The 18,566-nt window shown below is 42.1% G+C and overlaps 1 protein-coding gene across 5 annotated transcripts in view; it reads left to right on the top strand.

Annotated features, from left to right (window-relative positions):
- The window catches only part of SPIN1 (spindlin 1), a 94,877-nt gene that overhangs the window by 41,361 nt on the left and 34,950 nt on the right, over positions 1 to 18,566 (top strand). For all 5 annotated transcript variants that reach the window (XM_075828840.1, XM_075828843.1, XM_075828845.1 and 2 more), the window contains one exon: positions 9,100 to 9,317. In XM_075828840.1, coding sequence (XP_075684955.1) covers positions 9,266 to 9,317 — 52 coding nt within the window. In that variant the 5' untranslated portion in view covers positions 9,100 to 9,265. The remainder of the gene's footprint in view (positions 1 to 9,099; positions 9,318 to 18,566) is intronic.

Here is an 18,566-nt window from a genome sequence, read left to right as displayed (position 1 = left end):
TTCACTATGAATAGGTGATAATTGTTAATTCTGGGAAAATCCCTTTTTAGCATTGTATAAGTTCTAACATTAAATGGTTTCACAGCACTGCCGTCTGAGTATGAAGATTGGTGATTCTTAAATTTTGTCTGTCATTGGGCCAGCAGGGGGTGGTGTGAACCCAATTTGTCACCAAGGGATGTGATGTAGGGCTAAACCAGGTAGTCTGAGGAAACCCCTGTTCACCCTTTAACCCTTATGCAGGGATCTGGACTTTGCTGCAGGGGAAGCCCAGGTTGCTAACCCCAGAGCAGTCTCCCTTGGTGATAGCCAATGTAACAGGTAAAGTGCAAGTAAGTGTGGTAAGGTATAGCAAAAGGTAAAGACCGGCAAAAAGGTTTGTAAGGGGGTACTTTGCCACCTGCCCTAACCACTTGCTGAGGTTTGTCATGAGTCACCAGCAAGAGGTCAGGGCAGGCAGGGATGGTCAAAGGTACGGGCAGAGTTTTAAACACTGGTTATCTAATAGACATTATAGCAAAGGTACACTAGGAACACTATAAAGAACCAAATTGCTCTGGCAAAGAGAACAGGAAGAAGAGTACCTTTAAACCCAGGAAGTGCTGGGTGAACTAACTTGGCCCTGACCCTTTTAAAAGAGCGGGAGAGCGCCACTTGTGAATTAGGCCCTGACCCTTTTAAAAGAGCGTCAGCAATGTAATATACGCCGCCGGATACGGACCTCAGAAGGAACAGCGCTACCCAGGAGGATGGCGGGTGTATAAGTAAAACAGGGTGGCGGGGAGCGGCGTATGTTACCGTAACTCACTTACACTCCCACTTTTTAGGCTTTCGGGGAAACCAACAATACAATTCTGAGAAGAGATGGAGCATGAATGTTTTCCATATGTTCCAGGATCTTTCATTAGGCTAAAGTTCTTCCAAGCTACAATATACAACAATTTCTCCCTCACTCTCTTGGCGTCTAAAATCTAGTGACCTCGTGTCTGGACAAGAAGTTGCAGCAGAAGATGGAGTATTCCTTAAACCGATTTATGATCAGTGGCTTGAGTAGAGACGCATTAAAAATTCTCAATTCTTTTCAAGACTGGGAAAGATGGAGTTTGCAAGAGACGGTATTGATTTGTTTTAAAACAACTTAAAGAGGCTCTGTCACCACATTATAAGTGGCCTATATTGTACATGATGTGATCGGCGCTGTAATGTAGATTACAGCAGTGTTTTTTTTTATTTAGAAAAGCGATAATTTTTTACCTAGTTATGACCTATTTTTTAGCTTTACGCTAATGATTTTCTTAATGGACAACTGGGCGTGTTTTACTATATGACCAAGTGGGTGTTGTACAGAGGAGTGTATGACGCTGTCCAATTAGCGTCATACACTTCTCTCCATTAATTTACACCGCACTTAGCGATATAGCTATATCGCTATGTGCAGCCACATGTATATTCATTGTCAGGACACTGCAGTAACGTTAGTATTTGTGTATGTGGCTGCACATAGCGATATAGCTATATCGCTAGTGCAGTGTAAATGAATGGAGAGAAGTGTATGACGCTGATTGGTCAGCGTCATACACTCCTCTGTACAACGCCCACTTGGCCAAAAAGTAAAACGCCCAGTTGTCCATTAAGAAACTCATTAGCATAAAGCTAATATAGGTCATAACTCCATCAAAAATTATCGTTTTTCTACATTACAGCGCCGATCACATCATGTACAAGATAAGGCACTTATAATGTGGTGACCGAGCCTCTTTAAGGACCCAAGAAACAAGGTGCAAACGTAAGACTGAGTTCTCAAACAGATGTTTTTGGAGGATACTCTGGCCTGGTTTCCAGGAAGGAATTGAGGAGGAATTCTGCACTTCTCATCTACCTTTTTCTTGGAACTGAATACTGTTTTAGTAATAGACCCTTTGGCCTTCTATCGGAGAGTAAGAAGTGGGCATGAGCAAGATTAGCTGCTGGAACCCCCATGTTGGAACTGGCAGAGGAACTCTAGGATGTTACGCATAAACCAGAAAAAAAAGGTGAAGATTGCGTAGCTTCCCTAGTATGATTCTGATAAATTCTGGCCACGGAGGAAGATTGGTCCAGTTATCTTGCAGAGGAGACTCAAAATTACTGAGCGTTTTCTATTGTTTGTTTCATTCTACTGGTCGACTAGATTGAGGGTGGTAGGCAGATCAAGTCCAACTCCACTTCAAGTAAGCTGCAAAGTTATCTCCAATCTTGTAGTGAACTGTAATCCTCTGTCGGATACTATGTGCTTAGGAAGTCCGTGCGAGCGGAAAATGTGTTTTGGAGGGTAGCCAGATGTTTAGCAGAAGGTAGTCCAGTCAGGGGAATGAAGTGTGCCATGTTCGAGAAACTGACTACAGTGATTTGGTTCGTAGTTGACCGAGGAAGAGGGTAAGTCTGTAATGGACTCATTACTGTGGAAATTTTTTGTAGAATCAGGTAGTGGCAAAGGATGAAGCAATCCATAAGGTCTTTGGTGGGAAACTTCATTTTGAGCACAAACCTTGCAAGCTGCAACATAATCTCTAATGTTCTGGGACAGAAGGTCACTAGTAATGATGAGAAACTAGATCTAATGTTTTCTGACTACCAGGATGTCCAGAGAACTCGGAGAAACTGCTCAAATGAAGAATTTGTTTTTGTAGAGGTAGGGGATATGTCTTTTAGAGGAATGTAATGTAGATGCCCCTGATAAAATACAACTGGTTTAATGATAAATTGAGCTTCAGGATCTTGATCTTCAGGGTCAAAAGGCATCGGCCTTCATGTTTTTGTCAGCTGGCCGATAATGGAGGAAGAAGTTTAAATCGTGAGAAGAACAATTTGCAATATCCGATGCCATATTTTTTTCTCAGCAGGAGAGAAGTCTTTGGAGAAAAGGTAATCTAATAGGCAAAATAGCAAAGGAACACTAGACCGAACCAAATTGCTCTGACTTGAGCACAGGAAGAGAAGGAACTTAAATACCCAGAAAAAGCTGGATAGATTAATTTGGCGATTGGTCCTTTTAAGTATCTTGCACACGATTGTGTGTGCCTGCCTGCTTGTGGTGCAGTTTTTCGTCCAGAATATCCGCTGTGGAAAAATGCACGTTTAAAAAAAAAAAAAGGGAGTCGTTCGCAACATGCAGAGCCCAGACAACGTCTGCAGAGGTGCAGCTAGGTCTGCCAAGAGAGTGCGGGTTGAGCGTGTGACGGCTCATGAATACTCCTGGCTCCTCTCTACTAATGCTGCCCAGGCTATGTAAGTTCCTTAGAAACGGCTTCACGTTGGCAGATAAGTGACAGACCGCTGAAATCAACGTGTCTGTCGCTACATCAACGTGTCTGTCGCTACATTATGCTGCCCTCCTTGAAGGCAGCATAATGTGCATCAAAAGTTCCCTTTAACCCTTTCAGGGCCAGACTAATTTTCAATTTTATGCTTTTTATTTTCCTCCCCGCCTTCAAAAAGTCAGAACTTCTTTTAATTTTTTTCGTTGACTGTCACATGAGGGTTTTAGCTTTTACGGGACAAATTGTACTTTTTAATGTTATTTACTACTTAGTATTGTATGATGTACTGGGAAGCTGGAAAAAAATTCAGAATGGTGTGGAATTGGGGATAAAAAACACACTTCTGCCATTTTCTCATGTGTTTTTTTTTTTTTTTTCTTCGTTTTTACGGAGTTCACTGTGCAGTGAAAATTACTCGTTACCTTTTATTTAGCGGGTCAGTACGATCATGGTGATACCGAACTTAAGTAGTTTTAGTACCTGTAAAATGGTAAGGCCTCACGCACACTAACGTGTTTTTGCGGTCGCAATTCCCCCACAAATCTGCGGGTGAATTGAGGTCCCATTCATTTCTATGGGCCCATTCACACGACATTGGTTTCCACGGTCTGTGCATTGACCGGGAGCCTGGACCGCAAAAAGATGGGACATGTCTTATTATGGCTGTATTTTGCAGTCCAGGCTCATTGAAATGAATGCACGGCCCGCGAATTGCGGACGGCCCGTGGTGAATACGTTCGTGTGCATGAGCCCGAAGTTTGAAAAAATTATTTTTTTTGCATCGCCATATTGTGAGCCCCTTTAACTTTTTTATATTCCTATGTTCAGAGCTGTGTAAAGCATCTTTTTGTATGTGGAAAGATGTAGTTTTTGGAGAATGTCTGTCATTTCGATCACTTTTTATTGAATTTTTTTTGGGGGGTTGAAGTGACAACTGCGATTCGGCCATTTTGCCTTTTTTTTTTTTTTTTTTTTTCCTGCTACGGCATTCACCGTATTGGCAAGTCTTTTTTATAGCTTGGGCATTTTCCGATGCGGGGATACCTCATCGGTTTGTTTTATTTTGTAGCCTCCCCCCCCCCTAGGAGGCTTGAACCTGCGATCATTTGACCGCTTATGCCATAGACTGCAATATTGTGATCTTGCAGTCTGTGCCAAATCCTGTGCATTGCTATTGAGACCTGAAAGGAGCAGTAAAAAAAAAAACAACTCTGATGCCGATCGTCACATCTGACGCCGGCATCTGAGGAGTTAAATGTTTGCGATTCGATATGCTTCTGATCGCAAGCATTGTCGCTGGGTCCCTGCTGTGTAACACAGCAGAGACCCGGCGGCTGAGCGGGTGCCATTTAAAAAAAACAAAAAACTTTCCCTGTGTAAATCACCAGTGGAGCTACCGGAAAGGGTTAAGCATATATTTTGCGCACAGAATGTGTGCTCAATTTTCATTTTAATGAGACACACTATACTGTGGAACATTGAATAATCCATATTCCCCAGTGCATATTAAAATTATCTTAAGACTTTTTAAGTACCATATGTGACCCAAAAGGAGGGAGAAATAGTAAGGGCAGCATAATGGGCATTAAAGATTTCTTCACTTTGAGCTTACAAACATATAGCCATATCTGTGCCTACATGAACCAAAGTCTATTTAAATGGCTTTTAGTCTTAAATCACACATGTAGTTCTTGAGCTAAAGCCAAATGGAATGGGAAATATTAAGGAAGTACTTACAGTGAAGGAAATAAGTATTTGATTCCTTGCTGATTTTGTAAGTTTGCCCACTGTCGAAGACCTGAACAGTCTAGCATTTTTAGGCTAGGTTACTTTTACCAGTGAGAGATAGATTATATTAAAAAACAAAACAGAAAATCAGTCAAAATTATATATATTTATTTGCATTATGCACATAGAAATAAGTATTTGATCCCTTTGCCAAACCAGACTTAATACTTGGTGGCAAAACCCTTGTTGGCAAGCACAGCAGTCAGACGTTTTTTGTAGTTAATGATGAGGTTTGCACACATGTTAGATGGAATTTTGGCCCACTCCTCTTTGCAGATCATCTGTAAATCATTAAGATTTCAAGGCTGTCGCTTGGCAACTCGGATCTTCAGCTCCCTCCATAACTTTTCGATGGGATTAAGGTCTGGAGACTGGCTAGGCCACTCCATGACCTTAATGTGCTTCTTTTTGAGCCACTCCTTTGTTGCCTTGGCTGTATGTTTCGGGTCATTGTTGTGCTGGAAGACCCAGCCACGAGCCATTTTTAACGTCCTGGTGGAGGGAAGGAGGTTGTCACTCAGAATTTGACGGTACATGGCTCCATCCATTCTCCCATTGATGCGGTGAAGTAGTCCTGTGCCCTTAGCAGAGAAACACCCCCAAAACATGTTTCCACCTCCATGCTTGACAGTGGGGGACGGTGTTCTTTGGGTCATAGGCAGCATTTCTCTTCCTCCAAACACGGCGAGTTGAGTTAATGCCAAAGAGCTCAATTTTAGTCTCATCTGACCACAGCACCTTCTCCCAATCACTCTCAGAATCATCCAGATGTTCATTTGCAAACTTCAGATGGGCCTGTACATGTGCCTTCTTGAGCAGGGGGACCTTGCGGGCATTGCAGGATTTTAATCCAGTACGGCGTAATGTGTTACCAATGGTTTTCTTGGTGACTGTGGTCCCAGCTGCCTTGAGATCATTAACAAGTTCCCCCCGTGTAGTTTTCGGCTGAGCTCTCACCTTCCTCAGGATCAAGGATACCCCACGAGGTGAGATTTTGCATGGAGCCCCAGATCGATGTCGATTGACAGTCATTTTGTATGTCTTCCATTTTCTTACTATTGCACCAACAGTTGTCTCCTTCTCACCCAGCGTCTTACTTACGGTTTTGTAGCCCATTCCAGCCTTGTGCAGGTCTATGATCTTGTCCCTGACATCCTTAGAAAGCTCTTTGGTCTTGCCCATGTTGTAGAGGTTAGAGTCAGACTGATTAATTGAGTCTGTGGACAGGAGTCTTTTATACAGGGGACCATGTAAGACAGCAGTCTTTAATGCAGGCACCAAGTTGATTTGGAGAGTGTAACTGGTCTGGAGGAGGTTGAACCCTTTATGTTTGGTAGGGGATCAAATACTTATTTCTCTGTGCACAATGCAAATAATTATATATAATTTTGACTATGTGATTTGTGTTTTTTTGTTTTTTTTTTTTATATATAATCTATCTCTCACTGGTAAAATTAACCTAGCCTAAAAATTCTAGACTGTTCATGTCTTTGACAGTGGGCAAACTTAAAAAATCAGCAAGGGATCAAATACTTATTTCCTTCACTGTATACGTCGTCTCCTTGTTGGATCCATTCCTGGCTTTGGCTCAAAACTGCATCAAAAGCTGCATGTGTGATTCCAGATGGATAAATTTGCCCCCACTGTTTGTCGGACTGTGTGATTTTCTGCTTGTTCCTGAGACCGTCTTGTAGAAGTCCTGCAGAGAATGTATAAGTTAGTCAGTCTCCTGCTGATCTTTGCCATTTTCTGTTAGGGAATGGCTAAGGGTGTGAGGTTTATAAAGGTTGTCTGGTTATGGCAAATTGAAGTGTTTTGGGGATAATTAAAAATGAGGGGATGTTGATACGGATTAGCTGCAGACTTTCCGCAGCTGATTTTAATTGGGGAAAACCCGCAGTGTATTACAGCATCAGCAGAGTGGATGAGATTTGAACAAATCTCCTCCACACCCTGGAAAAAATTTGCCTAGAAAATGTTCATAAAGTACGACTGTGGTGCGTCCTCCTTTTTTTTTTCTTTTTATCCGCAGCATGTGAATTTATTCTGCGACAGTGCTGTTTTTCTGTTGCAACTGCAACAAATGGCAAATGTTGCGTTTTTTTTACGACGGAAAAGTTGAAAAAATTGCAAACAAAAAAATATTTTTAAACAAAAAAAAAATGAATGAGATGCTAATGCAGACCCCCTTGGCATTGTCCTAGCGACTCATTTTTATGTTCTCTGTGCAGCCCGGCCTCCTGAGATGACGTTTATCCCATGTGACTGCTGCAGTGTCATCCCAGTAGGCTGGGCTACATGGAGAATAGAGGGATGCATCGCTATGACAATGCCCGACGGTAAGTTTAGGCTTTGCTTTTTTTTTTTTAATTATTTTTTAAACGTTTCTTTTAACACTAGCAACCACTTTCAGGCAACTTTGCTTCAAACAGTGTAGCCTCCGCCAACCTGATATTTGTGGTGATAAAAAATAAAAAGAAATAAAAACTCTCAAAATGAAATGTAGGGGAGAACACGCATACTTGGGCTCGCTGCACACGACCGTGTGCAAACTCAGTTTTTCACATCTGAGTTTCACCCGTGCGGGACCGGTTTTCACAGATCCCTCATAGACTTGAGTCTATTGAGGGATCCTTGAAAACTGAAGGATATGTCCTAGTTTTAATGGACCGTGTGAAAGATCTGTGGGAAAAAAACGGCCCCATTGAAATACATGCGTACGTGTGATGGCCGCTGTTTTAACGGCCGTCACACGGACCTATACTACGGTCGTGTGAATAAGTCCTAAGGCTACATGCACATGTTGCATATTTTGCTGCAGGAAGCCTCAAGAAATTTGCAGGAAAAAAACGCACCAAAAGGTGCATGCTCTGATGCGTTTTTTTGGCGCGTTTTCATGCTGTGGATTTTGTTTTTTCTTTCTTTTTTCTTTCTTTTTTTCTTTTTCTCTGCACTAGACAGATGGAATTCGCGAGCGGAAACGCAAGATAAATTGACATGCTGCAGATTCTAAAAAATCGCGCCACAGGTCAATTTCAGAAAAATACCAGTGTACATAAGATTTCCTGGAATCTCCTTGACTATGCTGGTACTGTATTACTCTGCGGATTTGCACGCAAATCCGTGCTGCAAAGCCGCACGTAAACCCATGTGCATTGACCCTAAATGTGTACTTTACTTATATTTATGTAGTCTTAAGATTTAATACTACAGTTGAATATAAGCCTTACAGATTTTGATAAGAATCTAATGTGTATGAGGCCATCGTGATGGTCTTCCATTCCAGATGTTGAAAAACTAGGCTCGAAGTGTGAGAACTTGAAAGTTTTAGTAATGATTATGGTACGTATTTTATACCACACTTATCAGGTAAAATGTCCTCCCTGAAAACCTTCCTGTCAAGGACTGAATACTGTAGAGAAGTTTGATAAGACTGTACAGATGTCCTCCCTTTCTTTCTCTCTCTAAAATCTCGCTCTGTACATCCTGGATTTAAACAGACCTAAAAAAAAGTAGGCCTCAGACGGAAAGCCATAAGTTGCACGTAGACTCCCATGCTAAAAAAAGCAAAAAAAAAACACGTCTACCGTACGTCCCAGACATCCAGTAAAAAAGTACTAAACATATACAATTTTTTTTTTTTTTTACCATGGGACTCTATGGGCAACAGATGGCCAACTAATGCCTCTGATGAATTCCATCTGTGCCAATAGAATCCCATGTTTAAAATAAATTAAAAATAAGGTATATATTTATTTTTACTGGATGGCACGAGATTGTATTGAATTGTTATCATGACCAATTGTACAACTTACTTTTTCTTTATCTGCATTAAGGGAGCACGGTCTAAAAATGTTCTGACCTGCTTTGGTAGTCAGGCGATGATTGTCCCATTAACCCATCTCAGACTCCCACGTGGATCTTTTTAAATGGGAAATAACTGTTTTATAAAGAAATATTACACAATTATTTGTAGACGAGAACTTCTGAAAATCTTGATTTTGTTTTGCAGATTACTCTTCGTTTGGTAGGAGCACTTTATGGTTGAATAACTATTGGTCTGCAAGGTGGAAAGAAGGGTGCCTTTTCCATGTAGATGGCAAGTACTACATCAGACTTGGAGTGACTAGTCTTCACCCTAGTTTGGCAGCATTGCTGCCCCTTGCATACACAGATGAATGAAGACTCCTTTTGGGAAGGCAGCCGCTCAGCGTTCAAGAGCTGATGCAGGTAAAAGTTTGTCGGAATTGTTTAGCTTCAGTATCTGATTCCTTAAGAGTATTCATATTTTAGACATTTATCCTGTGGATATGATACCAATGTCTGATAGGTGCGGGTCCCAGAGCTGAAACCCGCATCTACCTTGAGAACGGGTCCCTCAACCCCATCCAGTGAGGTGGCCGTCGCATCCAGGAGGAGGTTAATTAAGTGGCTGGGATTGCGGAAACAGCTGAGCTCCCTGTGCATTTTGGGGTCATCCTGCTTTAATTTTTTATTCATTAGGATGTTTTTCAGGCACTATTTCATGTCTAGAGGCCTTGAAGTGCCAAAACATAGGAAAGAAACGGCAACACTCCAAAAATGAATCTAGGAGTGTAGTGAGCATTTTGACCACAGATGTGTTGCAAGGAAATGTTTGGACTTGGGCCACAGAAATAAACATTTGCTTTTTAGAGCGCAGATTTTGCTGTAAAGGTTTGTCGACCGAATGTCACAATTGCAAAAACCCTGAGGCACCAGTGGAAGCCCTTCCCAAGCAATGAATCTAGGGCTGTCGTGGTCCTTTTGACCCCACAGGCGTCTTGCAGAAATCCGTGCACGATGGATGTTCGAGTGAAAATTGCAATTTTTCCACAGAATTTAGTACAATATCTTGTGTTACTGTGAAAAGACTCGTTTATTCTGGGTTTCCACATTTTAGAAACCCTTTTTACATGTGGCCTTAACTTTTGCCTGGACATACGACGGGGAAGTGAGCATCATGTACAGGCTTAATTTGGTGATTTTTACACCGCGTTACACACCATTAGGAAAGGCTCTGAGGTGAAATAATAAAAGAAACCCCAAAGAAGTTACCCAATTTTAAAAGCTACACCCCTCAAGGCCTCAGCTAGTGAAGTAGTGCGTATTTTGAGCCCATAGGTGTTCTCCAGAAATTAGTTCTCCATGAATCTTGCAGAGTGAACATTACGTTTCCCACAGAGCAGCCATTTTAGTGCCATGTATGTTGTGCCGCTGGGGAGACGCACTCCATAATTGGTTAATTGGATTCTCCCAAGTGCAGGAATACCCTATAGTAGTTTTTCGTTTGGGGTTTTCTAGTATCTCCGTTTATAATATGGGGGCATACGCAAGCTGGGCGGAGTACATCAGGGCATAATACAGTGGAAAATAATTGGATAAATAATAAATGAATAACCTATGGATGTGTGGTACGCTTTGAAGCAATCCTTAACCTCTTCATGACCAGCCCATTTTAAACCTTAACCCCTTAATGACCAGCCTATTTTAGACCTTAATGACAAGGCTATTTTTTAAGATTTTCCATCGTCTTTTTTATTTTTTCGTCGACATAGCTGTATAAGGTCTTGTTTTTTGCGGGACAAGTTGTATTTTTTAATAGCACCATTTTGAGGTACATATTATTTATTGATTATTATTAACTTTTTTGGGGGGGGGGGGGGATAGAAAAAAATCTGAAATTTCGCCACTCTTTTTTTGCGTCCTAAATCTACGCCGTTTACCGTGTGATATAAATAACACTAACTTTATTCAGCGGGTTGTTACGATTGCAACGATACCAAATTTGTATAGTTTTTGTATGTTTTACTACTTTTACACAGTAAAAACGCTTTTTTTTTCAAAATTATTTGTTTTTGTGTGTCCATATTTGAAGAGCCGAAATGTTTTTATTTTTTCGCCGATGCAGTTGTATGAGGGCTTTTTTTGCGGGAAGACTTGTAGTTTTTATTGGTACCGTTTTGGAGTAGATGCGACTTTTTGATCACTTTTTTGTCACATTTTTTTTTTAAAGTCAGGATTCACAGAAAACAGCAATTTTTCTGTCGTTTTTTATTTCATTTTTTACGACATTCACCGTGCGGGTTAAGTAATGGAATAGCTTTATAGTCGGGGTCGTTATGGACGCGGCGACACCAAATATGTGTAACTTTTTTATTTTTTAATACTAAAGCAGTTTGTAAGGGGAAAAAGTGGGGTTTTATAATACACTTCAATACTTCTGTATTGCAGCGTACTATTGCCTGTACGGCTGGGTTCACACGACCATGTTACGTCCGTAATGGACGGAACGTATTTCGGCCGCAAGTCCCGGACCAAACACCGCGCAGGGAGCCGGGCTCCTAGCATCATAGTTATGTTCCCTGCCTCCCCGTGGAACTATTGTCCCGTACTGAACATGATTACAGTACGGGACAGTTGTCCTGCAGCGAGGCAGGGACTCCTAGCGTCGTACAGAACTATGATGCTAGGAGCCCGGCTCCCTGCAGTGTGTTCGGTCTGGGACTTGCGGCCGAAATACGTTCCGTCCATTACGGACGTAACATGGTCGTGTGAACCCAGCCTAAAACTGACAGGCACCTGCTAGGTCATGCCTAGCCTCAGGCATGGCTTAACAGGCATCCACTAAGGGCAGACCTGGGCGCCCCTGGCTGCCATAGAAGCCATTGGCACCCTGCAATTGCAGGATGCCGATGGGCTGAGAGGGAGCATCCTCCCTCCAAAACCACTTGGATGCGGCGCTCGCTATTGAGCGCTGCATCTAAGGGGTTAAACGAGTGAGATAGATGCTGAAATCGATCCCGCCCATTAGTGCAGGTGTCCGGCTGTCTTTAGACCGCCCGACACCCGCTTTAGCCGGCACAGGTCATCGGCGCTCTGGCATGCCATCGTGAAAAGGCGTATTGGCGGTCAAAGTGTTAATTCACAAGCCAGGTTTTTTGGGACGGGTCACACTAATAGAGTCCATTCTTATTCCTTTTTTGGAACACACTCTGCACCTTTTTTGAGTCCTTCTATCGTTTGCAGTTTGGGGAACTTCACTGAGAAAGTGTTGCACTAGTATAATACAAGCGGCCTCGCTTGCAGCGGAGATTACTTTTAGGGGCAGATGTGCTTGGGCTCCTCTTCCTTCCTGTTACCAAAATATTAGGGCTTTGATTATTACCTCTTAAAACTGAAGGAATGTTCCCATCTGACCTGCACATTAGGGAAGCGTTATACAAAGCCATCTGTATGTTGCACAGCCAGCTTTTTTTGTACCTTGGGACACGGCTATGTGGTAAATCCGGGGTATTGTACAAAATATACAAGCTCCCAGTATTGCCTAATCTTTGGCTTCTTCACTAGCCCCGTATGCAACACAAGGACCCAAAACGTCATCTTCCCTGCTGCGTCTGCGGGGTCAATATGTGGGGTCCAGCAAATGATGTGGTGGTTTGGGCGAAAAACTGTTAAACTTATAAATTAGTCTGGGCCATCATTTTTGCGTAATTGCGTTCCGAGAGTCATAACTTTTCTATATTCTATTTACAGATGTGTGAGGGCTCTTTTTTTTTTTTTTTTTTGTTAAATATATTTAATCAATTTTTTTGAGGCAGACCCCAAAATTCTGGCACTGATTTTATTTTATTTTTTTATAACTTTTTTTTTTTTTTTTTTGACATTTACTTTGCAGTATAAACAACATGTTAACTTTATTCTGTGGGTCAATATGATTCTGGCGATACCAAATTTATATAGTTTTTGTTTTGTCTTACTAGCTTTACACCATAAAAACACAAAAATAAATATCATGTTTTTGTATCTACATATTCGGAGAAGCAGAAGTTTATTTATTTTTTCGTGGATGGAGCAGAGTGGGCGGAGCTGTAGTCTTTATTAGTACAATTATGGGGTACATGCGTACACTTTTTTTTTTTTTTTTTTTTTTTTTAAAGAAAATGGGTAGCACACGGACGGCATCCGTGTGTTGTCTATTTTTATAGTGGATCAGTTGCTAAAGGAAAAAAGAAATGTGAAATTGAGCTACTCGGTTTCCGTAACTACCATTCACTACTATGGGACTTACGGAAACCGTGTAGCTCACATGCTACGCTGCTTCCGTAACTGCCATTCACTACTATGGGAGTTACTGAAACCGCGTAGATCAGCGAGCTACGCTATTTTCAGAACTCCTGACCACATAACCAGGAAGTGGCCGGGAGGCAGCGAGATTAGACAAAGCTACAACGGGGTTTAGGGGGGCCTGTTCTGGAGATTGGTGTGGCTCACCGAGGTTGGTCTCGCAGACATTTATGACGTATCCTGTGGATATGTCCTAAATGTGTCTCATGGGGAAAACTGCCTTTTTTCTTTTTTTTTTTCTTCTTTTGACACTAAATTAAGTTTTGTATTTGTGAATAGCATTGCATATGTTTAACAATAAATGTGTTTTTCTGAAAGATTAACCAGTTAGTGACTGCCCCATAGTGTTTTTACGGCGGCCACGAACTGGCTTTATTCTGATGGAGTAGCCTTTTTACGGTGCTGTATCAGAGTAAATAAATGGAGCAGGGACCTGTCGTATCTCCCTGCTCTCATCTACCTCCGGTAGCTGAGGGCTGGGATCAACCCTGCTCTAACTGGCAAGATTAATATCCGTATCGATCCCGCTCGTTTAACCTTTCAGATGCGGCACTCAATATCGAGCGCCATATCTGAGTGGTTTTGGAGAGAGGCAGGGAGCTCGCTCTCTCACCCCACTGGCACAGACACGCAGGGTGTCTGTGTCTTCTATGGCAGCCAGGGGGCCTAATAAAGGCCCAAGTCTTTGAGGGCCCTATATATTATAAAATCCCCAGAAATGACCCAAAACGACACCCCTCAAAGTATTGAAAACTGCATTCAGAAAGTGTTTTACTCCTTAACCCCTTCACGCTCAGCGACGTACTATTCCGTCACGCTAACTGCATCGTTCGCGCTCAGCGCCAATATAGTACGTCCAGGGTGAAATGTATCACCATTTTCCCCCAGCGTTTCATAGAGCTGTGAAGCCTGCTGTTTCCGACAGCAGGCTATCACAGCTTAGTGTGCAGGGACCAATCGTAGTGGTCCCGCCTTCGCGATCGCTGCTATTGGTTAGTTAGTGACCGACCAATAGCAGCGATCGAATACGAAATTTCCTGCTCTGACCTCAGATCCTGCCGCACCCGCACTCTGTTGGAGTTGGTTAGTCGGAGAGAGGCAGAGCAGTTAAAAAATAACAAAAATATAATTTTATTATTTTGCTTTTACCAACTTGTATCCACTTCCCACTCCTGTCCCTGTGTTCCCCTTGTCACCCACGTTTTTGGTCAGTGATCTCGATCACTGACCACTTTTGAGTCTTCAGGGCCACATATTTCCCTGGTCCCGGAGGTTTTTTTTTATATTCTTTATAAAATAAATCTAAAAAAAAATTGCCAGTTTAGAAAGTCAACAGATTAGTATTAGGGTTAGTTAGTGTCGGGTATAGCGTCAGGGAATTTAGCATCAGGAATAAGTCAGTTAGGATTAGCGTCAGGAATCAGTCACCATAGTTAGGTTTAGCGTTAGGGATCCATCACTGTAGTTCAGTTTAGCGTCAGGGAAGTTCACATAAAATCCGTTGTTGGCGCCAGGAAAGCTTGGAATAATCTAGCTAGGTTTAGTGTCAGGCACCCGTCACCGTAGTTCGGTTTAGTGTCCGGAAAGCTCGGAATAATATAGGTAGGTTTAGTGTCAGGGAATAGTCGCCGTAGTTAGGTTTAGTGTCCGGGAAGTTCACACAAAATCTACTTAGGTTTAGTGTTAGGAACCCTTGCCCTAGTTAGGTTTAGTGTCGGGGAAGTCAACTATAAAAACAAAATTAAAAATTTAGGTAGCAGTCTACCTGGATCATTTTTATACCAGCGTCCCACTCTTCAAATGCCTCGCTTCCAGAAGTACTGTGGCATGCGGCACTGCTAGAAAAAAAAGAGGTCTACCTAAGACTCTGGAGAAGGGTGAGAGCAGGGCACAATCTAGCAGCAATCGATTGTGTCAAGTACAAGGACAATAGAGATGTCCTTGTATTGACAATACATGGCCACACCAGTACCCATGTACCAGTACAGAGACCCCCAAACCAGACTGCAACCTGCACTACAATAGGTACATGGGAGGGGTGGACTTGTCAGTTCAAGTCCTGAAGCCCTACAGCGCCGTGCGGAGATCGAGGGTGTGGTATAGTATAATAAGTTGGCCGTGCACATCATACAGATGGCATTGTACAACGCGTACGTGCTACGTTGATCTACAGGCCAGAGGGTAACTTTCCTGGAATTTTGAGAGGTGGTTATCAAGAACCTAATCTTTAGGGACCAGGAAGGGGGGCACCCAGTACTTCTGGAAGTGAGCCCACACGCATATTACCAGGGCAACATCTTCCAGGATAAGTTCCCCAAACTGGCAACAATGGGAAAAAGTCAAGAGTTGCAGAGTCTGATCAATGAGGGGGATAAGGAAGGACACACTATACCAATGCGACACGTGTCCCGAAAAACCAGGGCTCTGTATGAAAGATTGTTTTAGAATTACCATACATCCCTTGATTTTTAGTTTACCCTGATGCTCTCCGCACAGCTTATCCCCCTCCTCTTTCCGTTCTGAGCCCTGCCATGTGCCCAGGAAGCAGATAACTGCAACATGTAGGGTATGGCCGTACCCGGGTTAACCCACATTACAGTTTATGGGGTGTATATCTCCGGTGGCACATGCTGGGCACAATAGATCGGACACTGACATGGCATATATATATATATATATATATTTGCAAATCTCACTCTGCACCATCTGCTGCGCCTTATCTTTTACACAGTACCTGTGGGGTCAAAATGCTCACTAAACCTCTAGATGAATGCCTTAAGGGGTGTAGTTTTTAAAATGTGGTCACTTCTCGGGGGTTTCAACTGTACTGGTACCTCAGGGGCTTCTGCATACATGACTTCGCACCAGAAAAGCTCCAAATGGTGGTCCTTTCCTTCTGAGCCCTCCCATGGGCCCAAGCGGCAGTTTATCACCACAAATGGGGTATTGCTGCACTCAGGACAAATTGGGCAACAAAATGGGGTATTTTATTCCTTGTGAAAATAAGACTTTTTGACCCAAAACTATATCTTGGAAAAAATGAAAAAATTGGTTAATTCACAGCCCAATTCAAATAAATTCTGTGAAACTGTGGGGTCTAAATGGTCACAACACCCATAAATTCCTTGAGGGGTGTAGTTTCCAAAATGGGGTCACTTTTGGGGAATTCCTACTGTTTTTTGGCACCTCGACACCTCTTCAAACCTGGCATGCTGCCTAAAATATATTCTAATAAAAAAGAGGCCCCAAAATGCACTAGGTGCTTCTGGGGCTTGTGTTTTAGTCCACGAGCACACTAGAGCCACATGTGAGATTTCTAAAAACTGCAGAATCTGGACAATACATATTTAGTAGTATTTATTTTGTAAAACCTTCTGTGTTACAGAAAAATGAATAAAATTGAAATTCAGCAAGAAAAATGAAATTTTCAAATTTCACCTCCATTTTGCTTTAATTCCTGTGAAATGCCTAAAGGGTTAAACTTTCTAAATGCGGTTTTGAATACTTTGAGGGGGTCTAGTTTTTAAAATGGGGTGTTTTATGGGTGTTTCTAATACATAAACCCCTCAAAGGCTTTTGACATGTTCTTAAAAATCTGAAAAATTGCTATTCTGTTCTAAGCCTTGTAACGTCCAAAAAGAATGGTTTAAAAAAACGATGCAAATCTAAAATAAACGTGGGAAATGTTAATTCGTAACTATTTTGTGTGGTATAACAATCTGCTTTACAAGCAGATGCATTTAAATTTAGAAAAATGAAAATTTTTCAAAATTTTGCCATTTTTCACAAACACTGAATATATCGACCAAATTGTACCACTAACCTAAAGCCCATTGTCTCACGAGTAAACAATCTCAGAATCGCTTGGATAGGTTTGACCCGTTAGTGACCGGCCCATAGTGTTTCTACGTCGGTCACTAACGGGCCTTATTCCGATGCAATAGACTTTTTACGTCGCTTCATCGCAATAAGTAAACGGAGCAGGGAGCTGTCAAATCTCCCTGCTCGACCGGGTGAGATCGATATTCGTATAGATCTCACCCGTTTAACCCCTCAGATGCGGTGCTGAATAGCGTGCACCGTATCTGAGTGGTTTTGGAGAGAGGGAGGGAGCTCCCTCTCTCCCTCACCGACACCCGGCGATAAGATCGCTGGGGGCCTAATAGAGGCCCCCAGGTCTGCCTGTCGTGAATGCCTGCTAGATCATGCCTCTGGGGATGAGCTGTAGTTTTTATTGGTACGCAACTTTTGAACTTTTTTTTTTTTATGATTTTTTTTTTTCCAGAGCTAAGGTGACCAAAAAAAGATTTTGCCGTTTTTTAAATTCTTTATTTTTTACGGCTTTCGCTGTGCGCGTTAAATAATGGTATATTGTTATAGTTCGGACTTTTACGGACGCAGCGATACCAATTTTGTGGGGGGGTTTATTTTACATTACTTTTATTTAAAACCTTTCCCCATTTTTTTCTCTACTTATTTAAAAAAAAAATGTCACTAGTATTAACTTTTCTTTTTTTTTTTTTTTTCTTTTTACACGTTTTAGTAGTCCCCCTAGGGAACTTGAATCAGCTATCATTCGATCGCTGGTACAATACACTGCAATACTGTGTTTCAGTATATTGTCATTTTTATAGGCTCCTGTAAACGCACGATCGCTGTTCCGGTCTGTTAGCTGTAATACACAACTGACATCCGCAGCGAATGGCACAGGCTTAGCACGTGAGCACGCTCCATAAATCGCCCCTCGCACCACGACGTGCTATTAAAGAGGCTCTGTCACCAGATTTTAAGTGGTGTCTAAGAAACCCTTTCCAGGTAGCTCCTTTGGGATGGGTGCTCTAATGGGCTCCCTCTGCTTTGTCAGGTGGTATTCAAATATGGTAATTGAAGTATCAGCAGTGCATCGGGAGATCAATAAAGACAATAGCAATCTGTTGTCTCAATCAATAGTCATTTATTATCAAGATACATAAGTTAATATACCCTCAGGGCGTACCCTCTAATCAGGGTGTTACCTTTCATGGAACAACCAATCATAACATTTCACACGTAGACTGAAAATACGTCATAGGGTACCTTCCCACTGAGGTCACGTGATCTTTCTAACACCTGCAAATCCTGGCCTACAAACAATAGAAATGTAGGAGGTTTTCATAAGTCTATGTGATGATTTCATATATGTGTGTGAAATACGGAGAAGAAAAGAATTACAAATATGATGATTATTTCAGGTCTAGGCGTTCTGCCAGACTTCCATCTACCAGTATTGAAGGCCACACGAAGAAATCACTAATTCCCTTGTGACTCAAGCAGAACCAGAAAGAGGTCATTACA

The sequence above is a fragment of the Rhinoderma darwinii genome, chromosome 1, assembly GCF_050947455.1.
Source record: "Rhinoderma darwinii isolate aRhiDar2 chromosome 1, aRhiDar2.hap1, whole genome shotgun sequence".
Classification (NCBI taxonomy): domain Eukaryota; kingdom Metazoa; phylum Chordata; class Amphibia; order Anura; family Rhinodermatidae; genus Rhinoderma; species Rhinoderma darwinii.
The sequence above is the reverse complement of the archived record's forward strand: the minus strand, read 5'-3'. Positions and strand labels throughout refer to the sequence as shown.